Here is a 20568-nt window from a genome sequence, read left to right as displayed (position 1 = left end):
CCTTACCAAGACCAAAATCTAAGATGAAAATGTAAGAAATGGAATGAATACACATTATTGTGTAAATGAAAAATCTTCAAGCTCAATCCATGGTGCTCATCTTATGATGTCGACTGCAAGATCTTTGGCAAGATGATCTTCTCTGAAGAAATGCCTTCAAACTCCTCTATGAGGCTCTTTCTAACAAATATGTGAAATATTATCTCGCAAAAGAGTCACAAAGGGAAATAACAAGATGGGTATTTATAATAAAAAAACATTAGTGGAGGTGACATTGGTGGTGGTTGCAATACAAATGATGGTGGCAGTGATGATGTGGTGGTGGCTGCAGCAGCGATGATGGTGGTGGTAGCCAATGGAAATGACATTAGTGGTGGTGGTGGTCTTGATGAAGGTGATATTAGTGGTGGCGAAGATGTTGGTGGTGGCGGCAGTGACGAAGGTATTGTTAGTAATGGAGGTGGTCAAGGTTGTCAGACTCACGATTCTACGTAAACTCATGGAGACTCCATAAACTCAACTCATAGAATCAAATCATAAACTCGTAAGAGTTTACTCAATTTAAAAATATATATTAATATTCTTATATATAAAATCATAAGTAAATATTTCAACCCTAAAATAGCAAAGTGAATGAGTCCAATAAAGAAAAGGGAGATTAAATTCTAATGTATGATCCACCTAAATTAATGATTTCCAATAAATTACAAACATCAATAAAGAGTATTTTAAAGGAGTATTGTAGAGAGTATGTCGGTAGCATATCTGATACAATCCACATGAATGCTTGGTTTGGATCATTCCATAAGCAAATTCAAGAACACCATTGTTGACCTTCAAAGAGCACAAGATAGAAAAATAGAAAAGATGAAGAAGACAAAGACAACGACGTCACGATCCACGATGAATCGATAATCCGAAGGAGGATTCGCCACAAAGAAATAACTTCCTTGATAAGAATCAATTTGGTTTTCAGTTAAAAACCAAAGAAGAGGCTAAGCTCTCTCTAAGCACAAGCTTAATTTCAATTATGCAAAAAGTCTTTACAATTAAGAGTTTCTAAGTATTTATAGATCTAGTCTTAAGAAGGCACTATTTACATCAAACTCAAGCCCATTACACGAGTAAACAAGAATTAAGAATTTTCATAAATTCATGTTGAAGGTTTGCGCTAAGCTAGACACTTTGCGCTAAGCCTATTTCTCCTTGGGTTGGAATTGCGTTAAGTCAGACATCTCGCGCTAAGCCCAATTCCTCCTCTGGTTGGAATTGTGCTAAGCCAGACAGTCGTGCTAAGCCCAATTGTTGGAATTGCACTTAGCGAGCTGGTGCGGCTTAGCAAGTTGTTCAATAATCTTTAACATGCTCCAATTCAGCTCCTTGTGATTTTCTCCTTCCTTGCCTTTGATGAGTAGTCCATCCTTGATCCTTTAGGCCATCTCTTCTTGTAGAAACTTGGCTTTGGACCTTGCTTCTCCACTAATCTAGTGCTTGCAACATTTTTACAACTTCCACTATCAATGATTAGAGAACAAACCTTTCTATTCACCAAGCATCTAGAATGAAAAATGTTTTCTCTTTGTGTATCATCTCGATTTTTGCACAAGCTTTCCATGAGTCTCCTTACCATCAAAAGATCTCCCTCTTCCGATGGAAGAAAACCATCATCCTTTCCTTCACTAGAGGAACTATGAGAACTCTTAGATGACTCACTATCCACTTCTCTATTCTCGAGCACAATCATGGTCCTTTTGTTAGGACATTGGGAAGCAATATGACCATTTCCCAAACACTTAAAGCATTTAATGGAACTAGATTTATTGGGAGGGGGTTGAGTAGGAGAAGTAGGATTACCTCTTGAAGACTTACTTTCAAGATGTTGTCAAGAAGAACCCTTCTTCTTGGAAGTGTCTTTATGCTTCCAAGACGAATAAGTGTATGAAGTCTTCTTGTAGGTTTGTCTCCTCTTCAATTGTTTCTCCACTTTCACAACTCTATATATAAGTTCATCCATGTTATTATAGTTTTGAAGCTCTACAACATCTTGAATGTCCCTATTTAATCCATTCAAAAATCTAGTCATTGTAGCCCCATTAGTCTTTTCAATGTTAGCCCTTATCAAAGAAATCTCCATCTCATTGTAATAATCATCAACACTTTTACTTCCTTGATAGAGCCTTTGTAATTTGTTATGCATTTATCTTACATAGTGAAGTGGGACAAATCTCTTCCTCATGATTCTCTTCATGACCACCCAAGTGTCCACTCTATGTCTTCTCAATCTTTCTCTATCCACTTGGATTTGATTCCACCACACCAATGCATATCCTTCAAATTCTAAGCTAGCCAATTGCATTTTTTTTCTTCACTAAAATTGTTGCAATTGAAAATTTGGTCCACTTTGATCTCCCAATCAAGGTAAGCCTCCGGATCATAAGTACCTAGAAACGTCGGAATTTTGACCTTCACATCATCCATTCCATCCTTATTCCTCCTATGCATATGCCTTTTACCTTCTTCGTAGTCATCATCACTCCCTTGAGAAGAATAGGGTGGTTGATGATGCCTACTCCTCTCTAGGTCTTCCATTCTCCCACTCAACTCTTGAGTGCTTCTTTGTATCTCATTAAATCTCTCCCCATCCTCCACTCAACATTTCTTTGCAACTTATCCATGTGTTTAGCCAATGAAGCCATTAGCTTAGCGGATCTAGGGGAAGGTGGATCACTATCACTTTCGAAAACCATTGCTACAAGAAAAAGGTTAGTAAAAAAAAATATTGGACCTTACCACTCACTAAGTGTTTACAATGTTCAACACTCGTGTTTCACACTTATAAGACTTTTTCTATAATTTTCACTCTTGTCTTTTTCCAATCTAACTCTTCTTCAGCCCTTGAGATCAACCAAAGATTTCAATTCAAGGAGTATCCAAAGTGAAAGATGAAACAAATTCAAACTTGACTTAAGAGGTCAAAGAAGAAAGAAAACTCTAAGACAAAACCTTGGAAGTTTAGAAGGCAAACAGTAAAAGCTCAAAAAGAAAGCACAACTCAACAAGGAATGCCAAAGAAAGACATATTGGAGGATATAAGAATTACAAAATTTTCTTCTCTATTGTTGTTCAAAAAAAAAAAATTGGCTGAGCATAGACCACTGCAATTATGCCAAAAAAAAAATGAAAGTATTAAAAAGAAACAATAAGCACACACACTAGGAGAGAGGGCTATTAAATTTTGATTGCAATTTTTTTAAAACTTTTTTGTACACTTCGGTCCTTAGATTTTTTGAAATTTTCATTTTGACCCCAAAATATTTATGCCTTTTGCACTTTGGCCCTTCATATTTTTCTCTTTTAGGACCAAAAAATTTTTATATTTGTGCAAATGCCCCAACACTCTCCAACAATTTTTTTTGGTTCAAACTCACAATTTTTCCAGTAGTGCTATGAATTTCATGAAGAACAACCTAAACTCATATTATGACCAAATCAACTCCAAATTCAACAAAAAGATAGGAAAATCGAAGGCACATGCAAGATTAATTCAAAAATGCACAAGAAACGCACAATTAAACATAAACAAACAAGAAGCAAATGAAGATCAGTTTCTCATAGAAAAACTGAAAAATGAAAATAATAAAACTGCACCTAATTGATGGATATAATTTCGAATTGCTCTTTGGATTCAAGCTCTGATTACCACACGATGCAATCTAAGCCATGAATACTTGGTTCGGATCATTCCCGAAGCAAATTCAAGAACACCATTGTTGACCTTCAAAGGGCACGAGATAGAAAAACATAAAAGATGGAGAAGATGCATAGAATGATGCCATGATCCGCGATGAATCGATAAGTCAAAAGAGGATTCACCACAAAGGAATAGCTTCCTTGATAAGAATCAATTTTGTTTTAAGTCAAAAACCAAAGAAGAGGCTAAGCTCTCTCTAAGCACAAGCTTAATTTCAATTATGCAAAATGTCCCTACAATTAAGAGTTTCTGAGTATTTATAGATCTAGGCTCATGAAGATAACTAAGCCTCTAATAAAACCTATTTACATGAAGCTCAAGCCCATTACACAAATAAACGAGAATTAAGAATTTTTGTAAATTCACACTGAAGGTTTGCGCTAAGCCCAATGTCTCCTTGAGTTGAAATTGCGCTAAGCCCAACATCTCGCGCTAAGCCCAATTCCTCCTCTGGTTGGAATTGCACTAAGCGAGCTGATGTGGCTTAGTGAGCTATTCAGTAGCCTTCAACGTGCTTCAATTCAACCCCTTGTGATTTTCTCCTTCCTTACCTTTAATGAGTAATCCATCCTTGATCCTCTTGGCTATTTGTTCTTGTAGAAACTTGGCTTTGGACCTTGTCATTGGACCCTTCAACTCATGAAGTGTTTCTAGGTCCTTATGCTTTTTGGATAGCCCTTTATCAATATCACTTATCATCATAAAGAGAAAGCAAACCAAATAATCTCAATTTCTAATGTTACCAATGGAAACCCAAAATTAAACTATAACTAATTGGGATGGAACTCATTTCATCCTAATGCCACTGCAACTATTATTTCAAGAAAAAGAACCATAAAATAAAAGCTGAAAAAAGATATAAAATCACAAAGCAAAAACATATTACCTTCCTCCCCGAATGGCTTCTGTCGGCTTCCTTTTTTACTCTACCAAACAAGAAATACGTCATAAAAGTTCAGTTACCAGATCAACACAAAAATATGGAAGGCCACAAATAATGTTTGAGACACAGAATATCGTGTCATTTTTCATTTTGCATCAAATGAAACTCACTTGTAAGCTGTTACAATATCCTAAAGGCTATGCTAGCAAGCTACAAATCCAACCATGCAAATACGTCACCAAAACTAACCAGTGGCTAACATTAAGAAATCCAAGCAACTCTCATTGTCAAACCATAAATTCTCAGTAAAACTTTCATTCTAAGAAAGTTTAGCCAAACAAGAACAATATCATGCCTACAAACTATAAACTATCATAGTTATCAGACTCACAAAGCAAATTTACATGATTAAACTTTTCACTACTTAGAACAAAACAACTTGGCAAGTGGCAACAATAGATAACAGGTTAATTACTCAAAATAAAATGTGACAATTAACAATTCCAATTAAAATTAACAAATTCTTATAAGAAATTGATACTAAAGACCACTAGCACAATAACATTGATAGATCACGAAACTTATGCTTCCAAAAGCTCCAAATAACAAATGCACCAATCTACAATATAACAACGATTACAAAGACAGAAGACTATCTATATATTCATTTTTACAATTTTGAGGAGAATTAAACCTGTTTCCAAAATACATCACATCACATCAGCAACTCCAACTTATGGTGAGTGAATTAATTCCAAAATCCTTCCTAACAGCTCTTTCAAGGATATCATTAGTAATTAATCTACTTCCAAAAACTAAAAAAGAGAGGCCTCTAAAATTTTCAAGTTTACATTAACATTAACAGAATCAGAATCAAAGAAATAGACAATGGTTAGGTAGTGCTAGATTTCATTCAAGACAAACAAGGAATTGAAAAAAAACCTAGTCTCAGACTTTCAGGCCGTCGCACTTGTACTTCACCATCGCGGTCTTGCGGTGGATCAAGGTTGAAAAGTGAAAACAGAATAGAGAAGTGACTCTAACTCCTTTCATCGTCGCACTCGCATGGTCGTGGAAGAAAAACGCACTCGGTCACTCACACTTCACCCTCGTAGTCTCACAGTCACATCGTCACACAACCGCACCCTCGCACAGTCGCACCGAACGTGAAGCGAGGAGGAATAAACTAGAAAGAAAAACAAAATAAGCAGCACCACGGTGCCGACACAAAGTGATGAGGAAGAAAGAAAAATGAAGCAAACAAAATGACGTTGTCTTGGTTTTTCCTAAACCTGCAAACTCGTGAATCTACGTTAACTCACTCGAGTCTCTGCAAACTCGATTGAGTCCACTCAGATTTTGATTTTGCACACGTTGTAACTCGCAGAGGCTTAGTGGAATCGTATAATCGTACGATTCTATGAGTAAAAATGAGATTTTGATAACTATGGTGGTGGTGGTGACAATGACATTGATAGTGATGGTGGTAGTAATATTGGTGGTGATGATGATGTTGGTGGCGACAAGTGGTGTTGATGGTGGCACCAAGTGGTGGCGGTGTGATGATGGTTATTGTGACGTCATTGATGGTGGTTATGGTGGCGGTGATGGAGGTGGTGGGGGGTGACAAAGGCAGTGATAATGACATTGATAGTGGTGGTGGAAGCAATGTTGGTGGTGATGATAATGTTAGTCACAATAATGGTGGTGGTAGTGGTGCTTGTGGTCATGGTGGTAACAGTCAGTTATGGCAGTGACAACGATAGTGATGTTGGCAGTGGTGTGGTGGTGGCAATGATGAAGGTGGTGGTAGTAGCAGTGACGATGGTGGTAATGGAGGTGATGGTGACAACAAAAAAATATTATCATCAAATGTGAGAAATCTATGTTTTTTTAAACTAAAAATCAAATTCACAAAACATTTTTTCTTGATTTTGAAAAGAAATTTAAAAGTTTCAAAAATGATTTAAAAATCTATTTAGATCCATTTTTGTCAAACATGTTTTGATTTGAAACTCAAAAATAAAAAACCCGCAACCATTTTAAATGATGTCTAAGTCTCCAATCTATAAAATTATTAGGTGATCTACTATTATATTATTTCGACCAATAATTATGTGACACGTGAATAATCAAAGATATATTCACTAAATTAAAGATATAGCCAATAATTGCCTAAGAAGAAATAATTATTATGTTAAAAGGATATGGTAGACCCTAAATAAAAGAGAAAGAACAAGAAAATAAAATTCACTGAGAAAACATTGAACCAAGAACATAAACACAAGCACTGAAGAAACAGAGTGAAGTAGTAAATTGATGGCTTCAGAAGAAGAGAGCGCTGTGAAGGAGCCTTTGAATCTCATATGGCTTAGCCTCGACGAGCGTATCTACGTCAAGCTCCGTTCTGACAGAGAGCTTCGCGGCAAACTTCACGTACTTTTCAATCTTTTTTTCTTCTTTTCATGAATTTCTCTATTGCTTTCAGCTCGTGCACTCTTTTTTTGAATACCCATTTACGCACAGCATGTTTTGGGCGCTCAATGAGGGAAAATTTACAGTTTTTAACTTGATTTCAATGTAATTGAAAGATGGGTTGGTTAGAATTGTTGTAAGTTTGTACCTTTCTGACTGTCTCAATGATGTACAATATGTAAGAATAATGGGTTGTTCCAAATTGTGTAGCTGAATAAAAATTAGTGTTTTGAATTAGAATTAAGATAATCAGGTTTGGGATGAGAAAAGGTTAAGTGTGAGTTGTTTGTTTTTAATATTTGTTTAGTTTCAGTGGACTAAGAACTTTATGCTAAAAGATTGGATAAATGTAAATGAACTATTTGGGGTTTGTCTTATGCTACTTTTAGTTTGCTGTAACATATTGAAATGATTTGGGTTTTTGTAAAGGTCATTTTAGGGCTATAACTAGTGCTTAAACTAGGACATTGATCTGGTTCGTTTTGTGGGGTTGGTGTGGTGTTTTTATGCGAATGTTTATTTACTGTTCTTGCATTTCTATAATATTGTCACGAGTTGTCATTTAATTAACCGAATGGTTCCTATTTGAAAATAACCTGAGTTCACAATGATTTTTACCAGTTAGTCAGTTACATGCCATTGTCATTGATCTTTCTTATTCATTTGATGGAAGTATATCTATAAACTATGAGAAATATCTTAACTGCATAGGTTTAAGATTTCGGTTTGTTATGAAGATGGGTGATGACAGATGAGATAAACTCATAAACCTTCAATGTGAAAACTGAAAATGAAGGTTGTATAAATTTATGATGTGCTTTATTGCTGAACTGGAAGCAACCTCTATATCATCCCGGCCAGAGCAATTCAGTTGTCTGACTTGTAACTCATTGCTAACTACTGTGTCTAATCTACCTAATGGTTTAATTTACTTAATTATTAACATGACTGATGACTACAAACTATTAAACTGAGTTTTTAACTTTTAGATCTAAATTCTATTCTGTTGCTTCTCCCATCTTTTGTGCAAAGCGTAAAGCATTCTTGGATCTTCATTGAGAAGTACTGAGTTACCTGATAGATCAAACTTGTCTAAATTTTTCACTTAAGCTAAAATAAGACATTATCACTTTGGGAGTCTCTAAGTTGTCTTCCTTTGTTTAAAAGAGGAACAGTCCTTAAAGGGATGAAATTTGGATCTGATTAGCACTCTCCCCTAAAATTTTGTTAAATGATTCGTATTTAGTACACATGGGCAAGACTTGTCTTTCTTTCTCCTAAATCATTTATCTGCCACATAGCCAATAATTTGTTGTCGTAACTAGGGATAAATGCTGCCTATTTAATATAAATCTGTTTAAAAATTATGATTCCTCTTGAAAATAAACTTTTATTTCCAAATAAAATGGCAATATATAGAAAATATACATTGCTTTATATTTAGGTTGCCTAAGTAAAATTAAGGGGAGGAGAATTCTTTTAGAATTTTTTTATATGCTTCGTTCCATTTCCTTTCTCTCACGTCTCATCTTTCATAATTTGTAAACAGACCCTGGGTGATTATTTTGATCTTTAAAATTTTGATGACTTGATATGCGTTTCCTCTCTCTTCATTTTGTACTGTGTGAAATTGCAGGCTTATGATCAGCATCTTAATATTGTTCTTGGTGATGTTGAAGAAATTGTTACTACTGTGGAAATCATTGCTGGCAAATTTGAATAATTTTAGATTATTTTTATGTTAATAAGCATTGTAGAATGGTAGCAACCATGATTACCTGCTCCCGTTTATGAAGAGCTGGTTATAGTTTATAAGTTAATTAAAGGTTAAGGAGAAACATTGTTTGAATGAAGTTTGGTTATGTAAACATCATTTGAAAATTCTTAGAATGTTGGTTTGGGGCTTTCGGCCTAATTTATCCCCAAAAGTTAGCTCATAGGGTGAGGGTTGGATTCCACTTATATATTTTATCTTGGCCTTATCTCTAGCGATGTGGGACTTGGATTTTTTCAACGGCCCCCTCCTCACGTCCAACACTTTTGGGTTTGATACGTGGATAGTAAAAATAACTACGGCCAAATAAGGTGCTTATTGGTGAGTAATGTACAATAAAGCTGGACACTTCTTGGGCATTTCTTAAATGAGACTAGGCTTTTTTCTTTTTTTTTGGCCTCTATTGGCCTTATTATTTCAGAACTTGGAAGCTAAGAAATGTGTGCAGAGCTATTTGCTTGACTGACTTTCTGTTGGATAAAGAAAATTTTGGTCTTTTGTAAACAGTTATGCACCACAGACAATCTGTTGGAATTTTGGTCATATCTAGGAAATGCTGAGTGTGTATTTTACAATTTCCAATCTGCATAAACCATTGAATTGCTCTTATCTAACTGAAGGCAAATGCATGCTACATATATTTTGAAGATACTTTTCTTTGGATGATCTTTTGTTTTCCTTCTTATTGCAGACTACAAAGCGTACAGTTCCTTTTCTGTTTGTTAGGGGAGATGGGGTGATATTGGTTTCCCCTCCACTGAGGACTACATGACATGAACCAATGAACTATGTGATCAGTTTAATAACAATTGTCACTGTTTATGAAATTGTATATCTATAACTTAAGTAGTGATCTCATTTGTTATGATTAGAATAGTTACTTAATTGGCTTGTGTGCTAGAGATTTCAGTTAGACAGTCAGCTTTTTATTATCTTTATAGCACGAGAGAATCATGGCATGCTCATAAACAAGGATTTTAACTATCAAGGGAGCTTAATTCATTTGGAACAATGCATGTGAGTTGTTCCCTTGGTACCTGTCATTGACAATGTTATCAATGGCGGATGATGGAACACAGTGGAAGGCCAAAATTCTGCCGTATAAGCATGCCGTTGAGGCCTATGGCACTGCCATGGCAGACCTCCCTTCACAAATTATTTATGGTGGTTGGCAAAAAAACTGTCATGCCATTCTGCCATGGCAGCCATAGCGCTGTCATTAAATAACACTGATCTTAGATTCCTATAAATAAATAAAAAAATTTAGATGCATGGTGGAGTTGTTGGTACATATTAGTAGCTCCATATAAAGTGCAGGCCATGATTCTTGATGTTGTCTCTTCAAGTGTTGTTGCTTTTGGTTACAATAGAAGGTTTGTCTGTGGGGATGATATTTAAGTTCGGCTAAAATATCTTTCTTATCCTCGTGAATATAAAAATGTTTAAAATTTATTTCTGTAAAATTTTTAGTATGTTTTTGATCTAAAGTAAATTTTGTAGGGACAAATTTTAAATATTTTCTTATTTATGAAGATGAAAAATGTATGTTAGCCTTTTAAGTTCCGGGGTGATTGGATAAAGTCTTTTAAAGAGTTTTTATGATATTATTATTATTATTATTTTTGTTTTTTTTGAAGTTTTTCAAAAGACATACACTTTATAGGAAAATTAAGGAGTTATAATCCAGTTGACTGAAAAATCTATAAAAAAAAAGGTTGTTGTGATTAAATATAGGCCAAATGATTTTTTAATATTTTATTTTATTTTTTTATGTTTAGTTTGATTCTTTATTTTTTAAAATTGATGTTTTTAATGAGATAAAAATATTGACAATTAAAAACCACCACAAATTGTAAGTTTCTTTCTCCCTCTTTCATCTCTTCTCTCTTGGCTACCACCTCCTTCCTCTTTCTTTTTAATCTGCCTCTTCTCCTACCATGCTGTAGTTTTGCTTTTCTCCCCTTATCATCATACTTTGTCATCACCATTATCACTCGTCTGACACATATCATCACACACTCTCTCTCAAAATCCTGATTTACAAAACCCTGATCTCATTTTTGAGATAAAATTATAAATATTCATGGGAAAGTTTTTTATTTTTTGAGATGTTTGTCATCTTGTCCATTAACAATGGATAAATATGTCCAATTAAGATCGTTGACAATCTTTTTGGATTATATACTAAAAATAATTTTAAAAATGGTATCCAAGAATAATTCAAAAAATAACATAAATGCTTTAAGAAATTTAATTATATAAATTAAAATGCATTTATAATACACAAATTAGGTTTATGCCATGTTTATTTTTAAATGACCAAATTACTTATTTCTTTTTCTAATTAAAAATATATCTCAGACGAAAAAGGTATAAAACCAATAATTTAGTTAAGGATAATGCTTTTGACAGTTAAGGATAAGTTTATGCGATGATTATTTTTAAATGACCAAATTACTTATATTATATATATTAGAGATGTATTAATATAAAAAAAATAATCAGTGATAAAAATAATTGTATTCCATATCATATTATAATATCAAATTTTTTATGTTTAAATAATGAAAATGTTAAGCTAAAGAACGTCCTCTTCTGAAAGAGATTTTTTTAATAGAATATTCTTTTCTTTTTTTTCAATTGGAGGGACTGAAATGGAACATGAAAAGCCGTCATGTGATTCGAAACGTAATATATATAGTACATTTTTTTTTTCCAATTTACCTAAATCACAGAACTGCAAACACGCGAAAGGAACGTGTGGAGTGAGCCAACACAATTATAATAAATGCAAGAGCTTTCCTTCATAATGAGCACCATGCCCCATGCATGAAAAACGCGTAGAACATTTTTCTGTGTCGCATATTGCATTTTGCATAGCATGAAATGAATTTAGTTTGTGTTATGTATTTTTTTTTTTTTTGTTACACTTGTGTTGTGTATGGCACAAGTAATTGGTAATTTGAACTCTTTTAAGTATATGAAATGAATTCAATTTCTGGGTATGTGAGTAGAGCAATACCTAGCTATAAATAGAAGAGTTATTTATCAGTGAGGATCTAGGATCCTAAGTTAGGAGACAATTTATTTTATAAAATAATTAATAATTATTATCACAAAACGATGAAAAAATTAGAGAGAGAGTTCAAATATACGAAATTCGGGGCAAAGTATATACATTAATTTAATTATGATATTTATATGTAATTTCTTAAAAGTGAGGAGGTGCATAGAGATATTCTTTAGCTTAAGCTAGTCGAGGAAAGTATTTATCTTTAAAAATAACATATAATTATAATCTTGATTAAAAAATAATAATTTTTTAATGTTTTCTTAATTATGATGTATATTTTCCCCCTATAAAATAAAAATTACAATATTAACTTATCTAAATCGGTGATGATAGTTATAGAGGCTTTATGGCACTTCCCAAACATTTAATAACTAAGAATTTTGATATTGCCATTGAGAAGTTTTGTGTTCAAACTCATTCAATTATTTATCCATTAAATAACTATATAAAAAACTTGATTTTTGTGGGTATAATAGCAACTCTCTTATAGTTACATTTTAGTTTTTTTTCACTAAAGTGCACTCCTGGTCTTTGAGTACTCAGATCTCCATTAAGAAACTCGTCAAATCAAAACAAATATTCGAATATAACCTATGGCAATTGCAATGGCAAATTGAACATAGAAGACAAAATTGACGGAGCAAACCATGCCCAAATTTCCCACCTTATATTACCTTTCCAAAAACAAGAATATATAGCTAATTAATAAACCCTCGTTTGTATCGATCGGTATCAATAATGAATCAATCGCTTTTGGAAAAGTCCGAGCCACCATTGTCATCGTTCACATAATCACTCATACCAAACCTAAACTTGTCTCACACCCTCTAACTTTCTCCACGTACGTTTCTATGTGAGCAAGTGTGTACATATATATGTACCCACAAAACACAACCATGCAACCAATCTCATTAGTTAGCTAGTTAAGTTGCTAATTAATTCTTGGTACACATACCAAGATAGAGCATTAACTAATTGATTGCAACATTAATTAGGTGTCGTTCCATAGCATGGCTCTTTCAACCTTTCCAACGGTGAACAAGTGTACCTCTATTGGTAGGGAACAACACACGGTGGTTGCGGACATGGATGGAACTTTACTCATAGGTCGAAGTTCTTTCCCTTATTTTGCTTTGGTGGCCTTTGAGGCTGGTGGGGTTCTTAGGCTTTTGTTCTATGTTTTGGCTTCCCCTATTGCTGCCCTTCTCTATTACTTCATCTCTGAGTCCGCGGGCATTCAGGTTCTTATCTTTTTTTTTTTTTTAACTACATAATTAGAAGATTAGAAGATATAATATATTGAGTTCTCATCTCAAATCAAATTTTGCACTTTCACTTTTGGAAAGTTCTCATCTTTTCTTTTCTTTTGAACTACATAATTACATTATTTTTTCATGAATACTTATTGAAGAAGAAAATTAGAAGATCAAATATATTGAGTTTTTTCAGCTGAAATCAATTCATGCACTTTAAACTTTTGAAAAACTTGATTAAAAATAATTAATATAAAAGTTAGAACAAAGAATTTTGAACACTTCACTTTTCCCGAACATCTTGTGTTAAAACTCATACTTTCTCTCTATTTCTCGTTCTATTAAATAATACTACCTACAATATCTATAATTTTCTTTATTTTATCTGGCTCTCAGTAGGTGTTAAATAGAATTTATGGCGTGTAAAACTCATTTTTGTGAAAATTAATGTATAGTTTAAATCATTTTATCTTTTTATTTTCTTCTTCGATCTATAAGTGTTTGTTAATTTATTCCAACAGGATTTCAGAGTCTTTGGCTTTCCAATTGGACACTAAATTATCTCAACAAACTTTAATGCTTCGGACTGATTATAAGATTAAATTTTTATTCGAGATTTAGTTACGTCCTTCCATCTTGACTAATCTTTTTTGGGCATTCAGGTTCTCATCTTTGCCTCAATGGCTGGCATTAAAGTGTCGAGCATAGAGTCAGTGGCACGCGCTGTTCTTCCAAAGTTCTATGCCGGTGATGTTCACCCCGAGTCATGGCGTGTCTTCTCGTCATGTGGGAAGCGGTGTGTGCTCACGGCCAATCCGAGGGTGATGGTGGAACCTTTCTTGAAGGAGTTTTTGGGAGCTGACATGGTTTTGGGCACTGAGATTGCAAGTTACAAGGGAAGAGCAACTGGGTTGGTTTGCAAGCCAGGGATACTTGTTGGGAAGAAGAAAGCTAATGCCCTAAAGAAGGCTTTTGGAGAGGAGAAACCAGATATTGGGCTTGGAGATAGACAAACTGATGCTCCCTTCATGGCTTTGTGCAAGGTAATTAACACATCTTCACAACTCTAGCTCTTGTTCTTAGTCAACATATATCTTTGATGATTAAATTTTATGGTATTATTGAAAATTTAAGATAATTTGGTGTGATATGTCTAAACTCATTCAATATTATTGATAAATAAATAAGTATACTAAAACCCTTATATTCATTTTTCTAAATATATACCATAATTAACTTCGATAACATCTTTTTTATTTTACGAAATTTAAAGTAAAACTAGATTTTGATTATGGGTCCAACACATGTATTGGTTTGCTAAGATATCAAGAGTTATATCTTATTCTCTTAGAATTGATCACTTCTATCTCCCCCCACCCCATATGCTATTGAATTTTTAAAACTCTCGTATATATGTCCATTTAAAAGAAATTATTTTATGGTGTAATGAGTCTTACACACTTCATTGTTTTTTAAAACATTTCATCAATATTTTTGTTTTTCTTTATTTTCCTCTTTCTATCACATTATTTCATCTATATACTTGTCTTCTTCTTCTTTATTTATTTTTTCTTTCTCTTGTAAGGTGTAGAATAATGTTTATTTGTCCAAAAAATCATTAAGATGTGATATACATATAGTAATTTTTATAACAATTTATACAACATTATGTTTTTGTGTCTATCTGTCTTTATTATATTTAATTGTTTTTTTTGTAAAATTGTTTTTCCAAATTGTTGTATATCATTTCTCAAGTCATTATTGTTTTTTATGCATGCAGGAGGGTTACATAGTCCCACCCAAACTCGAGGTGAAATCCGTGTCAACCGACAAGCTCCCAAAGCCCATAATCTTCCACGATGGAAGGCTAGTACAAAAACCCACACCCCTCATCGCCCTCCTCACCATTCTTTGGATTCCCATAGCCTTCCCCTTAGCATGCCTTCGCATTGCCGCAGGCTCCCTCCTCCCGATGCACATGGTCTACTACGCCTTTTGGGCCCTTGGCGTCCACGTTATAATTAAGGGCACTCCACCCCCAAAAGTCACAAAATCTAACCCTAACCCTAACAACAACAACTCTGGTGTTCTCTTTATCTGCTCCCATCGCACCCTCCTCGACCCCATTTTTCTCTCGGCTGCCCTTGGTCGCCCTATCCCTGCTGTCACCTACTCCGTCTCTCGGCTTTCTGAGATCATCTCCCCCATCAAGACCGTCCGCCTTAGCCGCGATCGTGCCACCGATGCTGCCATGATTAAGAAACTCCTCCAAGAAGGAGACCTAGCAATATGCCCTGAAGGGACAACTTGTAGAGAACCATTTCTCCTTAGATTCTCAGCTTTGTTCGCCGAACTCACTGATGAACTAGTCCCTGTGGCCATGGTGAACCGCATGAGCATGTTCCATGGAACAACCGCACGAGGGTGGAAAGGGATGGATCCATTTTACTTCTTCATGAACCCTAGTCCTACTTATGAGGTCACATTTTTGAACAAGTTGCCCAAAGAGTTGACTTGTGCGATAGGAAAGTCAAGCCATGATGTGGCCAACTATATTCAAAGGGTTATTGCCGCGACTTTATCTTACGAGTGCACTGGGTTTACGAGGAAGGACAAGTATAGGGCACTTGCAGGGAATGATGGGGTTGTGGTTGAGAAGGGTCATGTGTTGAAGGCTAATAAAGTTATGGGTTGCTGAATTTTGTACTTTCTTTTTTTTTACACTCAATTTCGTGGTTTGAAAGGTAAAAGTAGGAGATCGAACAATGATATTCAATAGGGTTTGGTGAAATAAATGAAATAATTGTAGGAATATAAAGTTAATTGTATGCGAAGATGTCAAAAAGAAGTCATTACTAAAAAACGCTTTTAAGGAGGTTTGAAGGGACTTTTAATGATAGTTTCCACAATCATTCTCAACAACTATCTTAAATTGATACAATTTAAAGACGTTTTTATTCTTAAATTGTCTTATAATATTTCTTTTTTTAAAATAAAAAATATTTAAAAAATTAAAAACTCTAATACGATTTTCTTAAAAATCATTTTAGAAACTAAATTTTCTAAGACAGTTTTTGGAAGAATAGTTTTAAAATGTCTTTTTTTAAAAAATATTAAAAAAATTGAGGATTTTATGATTGTTTTCTCAAAAATGGTCTTAAAGAGCAAACTTTCTATCATGATCTTTGGGAGATTCGTCTTAGATTTTCTTTTAAATTTTAAAATATTGAGAATTTTAAGATGATTTTTGCAAAATCGTCTTGAAAAATTTCTAAAATAGTTTTTTTAAGATTTGTCTTAAAATGTCTTTTTTAAAAAAAAATTAAAATGATGAAAATATTATTATTAAAAAAATTATATAGATATTATTAAAAAAATAATTTTTTATATTTTTAAAATAAGTAATAAAATAAAAATAAGATGATATTTGTAATTATAAGATAAAATAAAAAGTACTTCCTTATATTAAACATTTATCTTTAAATTTATGGTTAATAGTGTAAAGCTGAAAAAAAAGGTAAGCAAAAATAACTATGCAATGTTGGAGGGAGAATTCAAATAAGGAGAAATCTAAACAATAAAATGACGTGAACTTAATTCAGTCCCTAGCTCATGATTAAAAAAATTAACAATGTTCAAAAGTGAACATTGTAAAATATGAAAAGGAAAAAAATATCAAAATACACTACAAATATCAATATATCATAGAATAGTGCAAGCTAGTTAAATGGAATCACCACATGCATTTCCCAGGATTTAATACAAAATACCTAAATACAGTGTAGGTGTATGTCCAAAAGATGCCGAATATGTATCCATGCAAATCAAACTGAATTTGTACAACAAAGCATTTCAGGCATAATGGATATATGAAGAAAATATGGATGAAAAGAGGAATCTTATAAAAAAGAAATCATTTAAATTGAAAACCAATAACATGCAGGAGTCCATAAAATTGTTTCAAGTACCTGCAGGAGCATTGATGCCTTGACACACAAGACCCCACCCCCAAATGCTGGAAACATTGATGCATTGTAATTGGATCCCAAAAATTTGTTTGGAGATGAGTTTTTGGCTATAGTTACATCTTCCACCCCATCAGTGACCAGCCATCATCAACAAACCCATTCACAACATCATTAAAGCCCCTAAGGAATGCAATTTCAATAAAACATAGTAATTATGAAGCAATGGTAATGGACAAGCTTGAATTTTAGCAAGAATAAGAATAATTAATGAACAAACTACTACTTAATTACATCAAGTTTAAAATGCCAAGTCAATAACTAAAATGCACAATGCATTGGTTCGAACTACCAAGGACATTAAAGTCTGCCTTAATTACCTGCAAAGTCTGTGGCTAAATGTTCTTAAAACAGCAAGTTGGTGTCCGCCACCATACTGAATTTCTCCACTTGATTCTTGTGCTATCTGTCTTATATGTTGCAAGGTCTGCAGAGTCAATTTTACAATTCTCACTCATTGATTTTTGAAAAATTAAACATATCTAATTCATTTAACAAGCAACCTAATCTTACAGCAATTGCCAATTTCTGAGCCAATATTTTTTATGATTCTAAAAATGACTTGGATATCTATCACTTACATCTAAATCAATATGATCAACAACATGAATAATGGATCCACCACCCTCAACGTGCTGCTAGTTACTAGAATGTTCCAGTGTTCAATGTGCAATACAAAGAGTGTGAAGCCAACCTGATCAATCAAATCCATATTTGTCATTGTCCCTACAAGGATGCCAAAAGCTATATGACCAGCCCATAGCAGCCCAAAACTGCTCCAGCCAACCTAACCTCTATGTAAATAGGCTAGGACAAAAAGATGTGTCAAAATATCGCAAAAATGCAATCCCGTATGTAACTGACAATGATAGCTGCCTCAAACTATCACAATGCTTGGATACTAGTATTCTAAATACGTGTTATTTTAAAAAAAATTCTCCACAATAAATTTCTACCTGTGCTTAGAATCCGATTACATGTTTTCTTTACAAGCTCTAGATTACAAAGTTCATATACAAATTTTTTTAAATGAGAAGAACTTTACCATCTATAACAATCCTACCCAGCTAAAAAAAATAGTTTCATTTCATGCAACTTTAGTCTTTTAAATGTTTTTTTTATGAACTTTTATTCTCGTAATTGAACAGCTGTTCATGCTTCATATACTTCATGGTTTATAATTTTTTACTAAATTATTTGTAAAAAAAGAAAATTAATAATTTAACATTTTGCAAAGAATCACTTTCAAAAACTATCATTAATTTGAAATCCCAAGCTATATTAGGAGAAATATTGTGCAAAAAGGTTAATAAACTCAACAACTCAACGTCAAAAGATTTATTTTATCAAAAGGTAAAGAATTTCTATATGAACTAAAAATACAGCGCATTCTAATAATAATAAACTAATATATAATCATCATAAAATGACAAATGAAAGTTTAATCACTACTACAAAAAGAAGCTTCTACATCGGTTGAAAACAGGTATCTACGACGGGCCCCACACCATCTTTGTTCCAGATGTCGTTGTATGTCGACAACAACGACATCGGTCACCCAAGGACCTGTCTTTGTAATGTCAGAATACAACGTCAGTGCGTATATAACAATAGACGTTATATAAAACGATTCGACGACGCACATATTGAAGAACCCGTCGTTGTTGGGGTCCATTTCAACGTCGGGTACACCTAAGACCCGTCATTGTTGTGGTCCATTTCAACGTCAGGTACGCCTAACACCCGTCTTTGTTGGGTTTCCATTTCAAGATTGGTGGCGGGCTCACCCGTCGTTGTTTGACAGTATGTCAACGTCGGTTGGTGAGTACACCGTCGTTGTTCTTTGAAGTTTCAACGTTGGTGGTCTGCGCACCCATCATTGTTGGCGTATAAACCTATAAAGACAGGTTTTGATAAGGACCATCGTTGAAGTAGTTCCCCTGCTCACAAAATTTGGGTTATATCATTCAAATTTCAAAAACAAAGCTACACTTTGGTTATTAGTTAATGTGACGGAAATCGAAAGGAGGTGTTTTTCGCAATCCATGAGTTTTCGTAACTTCTTCGAAAGCTAAAAAAGAGTAAATACATAATTCCTGAAGATTCGTAACCTTGCAGAAGGAAAATAAGTATCGTTACGAAATTCATAAAGTTTCGTAACGTTACGGAAAAAGAATTACCAAAAAAGGTAAAGGAGGGGTGCATTTAGTAAAAAGGGGGGTACAAATAGCAATCAAGCCCACTTGGGCCTTCCAGATTCTTCCTCCAGAAGGCTGTTGCTTCTGGAGGAAGCAACCTTGCTCGCCTGGGCGAGCTGGGTGGCAAGCTCCTCCCCTATTTTGCTATAAATAGGGGGAGGAGTGAAGGGAGAAGGGGTTCAACCTTCTTGACACTTCTTATTCTCTCGAAATTGCTGAGGAAAATTATTTCCGTGAAGAAAATCCAAGCCGAGGTGCTTCCGTAACGTTTTCGTGAGTAATTACGCGAAGATTCTCGATCGTTCTTCAACATTCATCGTTCGTTCTTCGTTTTCTTCAGTCTTCAACGGGTAAGTACCTCAAACCGAGCTTTTCAATTCGTTCTATGTACCCGTGGTGGTCCACATTTTGTTTCATGTATTTTTATTCTCGTTTTCATTCACTTTCTATACCCCCTTTTGACGTGCTTCAGTCATTTATTTAAGTTGTTTCTCGCCTAATCTAAAAATAAAATAAATTTCCACCGATCATTTGAATTGTATCATTCGTTAATTTCTGTTAAAAAGAATTCCGACCGTTCGGTCGTGCCGTAACCACGTTGGAAATCAAAAAAAGGTAAAATAATAATATAATAATCAAAAAATACCTTTTAGTAAAATAAAGCGAAAAATCAATCAGACGTTTTCTCTTTGGGATTTCTCATTCTTAATTGAATTGACTAATAACTAAAGTGAAACTAAGGCTAAAATCAACTCGCCTAGTCAAGCTCGTCCACAAAAAATAGGGTTTTGAAAGTTTGTCATTTCAGTTTCTTACCAAGTAAAATGGATCATTTTTAAGGTCCAACGCCTTAAAATGATCACCTTTCAAGTAAAAAGAATCACTTGATTCATGCATAAGGAAGAACTACGTAGGTCTGATTTCCTCTTTGATGGAGGGTACGTAGGAGCAAGAGCCCCGCTTTTGTCGACCTCAAAAAATAAAAAGAAATAAAGTTAAGGTAACACAATTTCCACAATTCTAAAAAATAGGCTGTTGTCCTTTGAGACAAACGTGAGAGGTGCTAATACCTTCCTCAAGCGTAAATACAACTCCCGAACTTAGAATTTTTATTTTGACCGGTTTCCTTCGGTTTT

General features: G+C 34.1%; 1 protein-coding gene and 1 long non-coding RNA gene across 2 annotated transcripts; both read left to right on the top strand.

Annotated features, from left to right (window-relative positions):
- The first annotated feature begins 6833 nt into the window (after positions 1-6833).
- LOC100818005 (uncharacterized) lies at positions 6834-9792 on the top strand. The gene is made up of 2 exons (XR_416398.4): positions 6834-7070; positions 9575-9792. It is a non-coding gene; the product is annotated as an uncharacterized lncRNA (long non-coding RNA).
- A 3091-nt stretch (positions 9793-12883) lies between these two features.
- LOC100802716 (glycerol-3-phosphate acyltransferase RAM2) lies at positions 12884-16091 on the top strand. The gene is made up of 3 exons (XM_003535146.5): positions 12884-13197; positions 13872-14252; positions 14990-16091. The coding sequence occupies exons 1-3, from the start codon at positions 12967-12969 to the stop codon at positions 15905-15907; spliced, it is 1530 nt and encodes a 509-aa protein (XP_003535194.1). The 5' UTR covers positions 12884-12966; the 3' UTR covers positions 15908-16091.
- The last annotated feature ends 4477 nt before the right edge of the window (positions 16092-20568 follow it).

Source organism: Glycine max, chromosome 10 (genome assembly GCF_000004515.6).
Source record: "Glycine max cultivar Williams 82 chromosome 10, Glycine_max_v4.0, whole genome shotgun sequence".
NCBI classification, from domain to species: Eukaryota; Viridiplantae; Streptophyta; class Magnoliopsida; order Fabales; family Fabaceae; genus Glycine; species Glycine max.
This window is presented reverse-complemented; position numbering and strand designations above follow the sequence as displayed.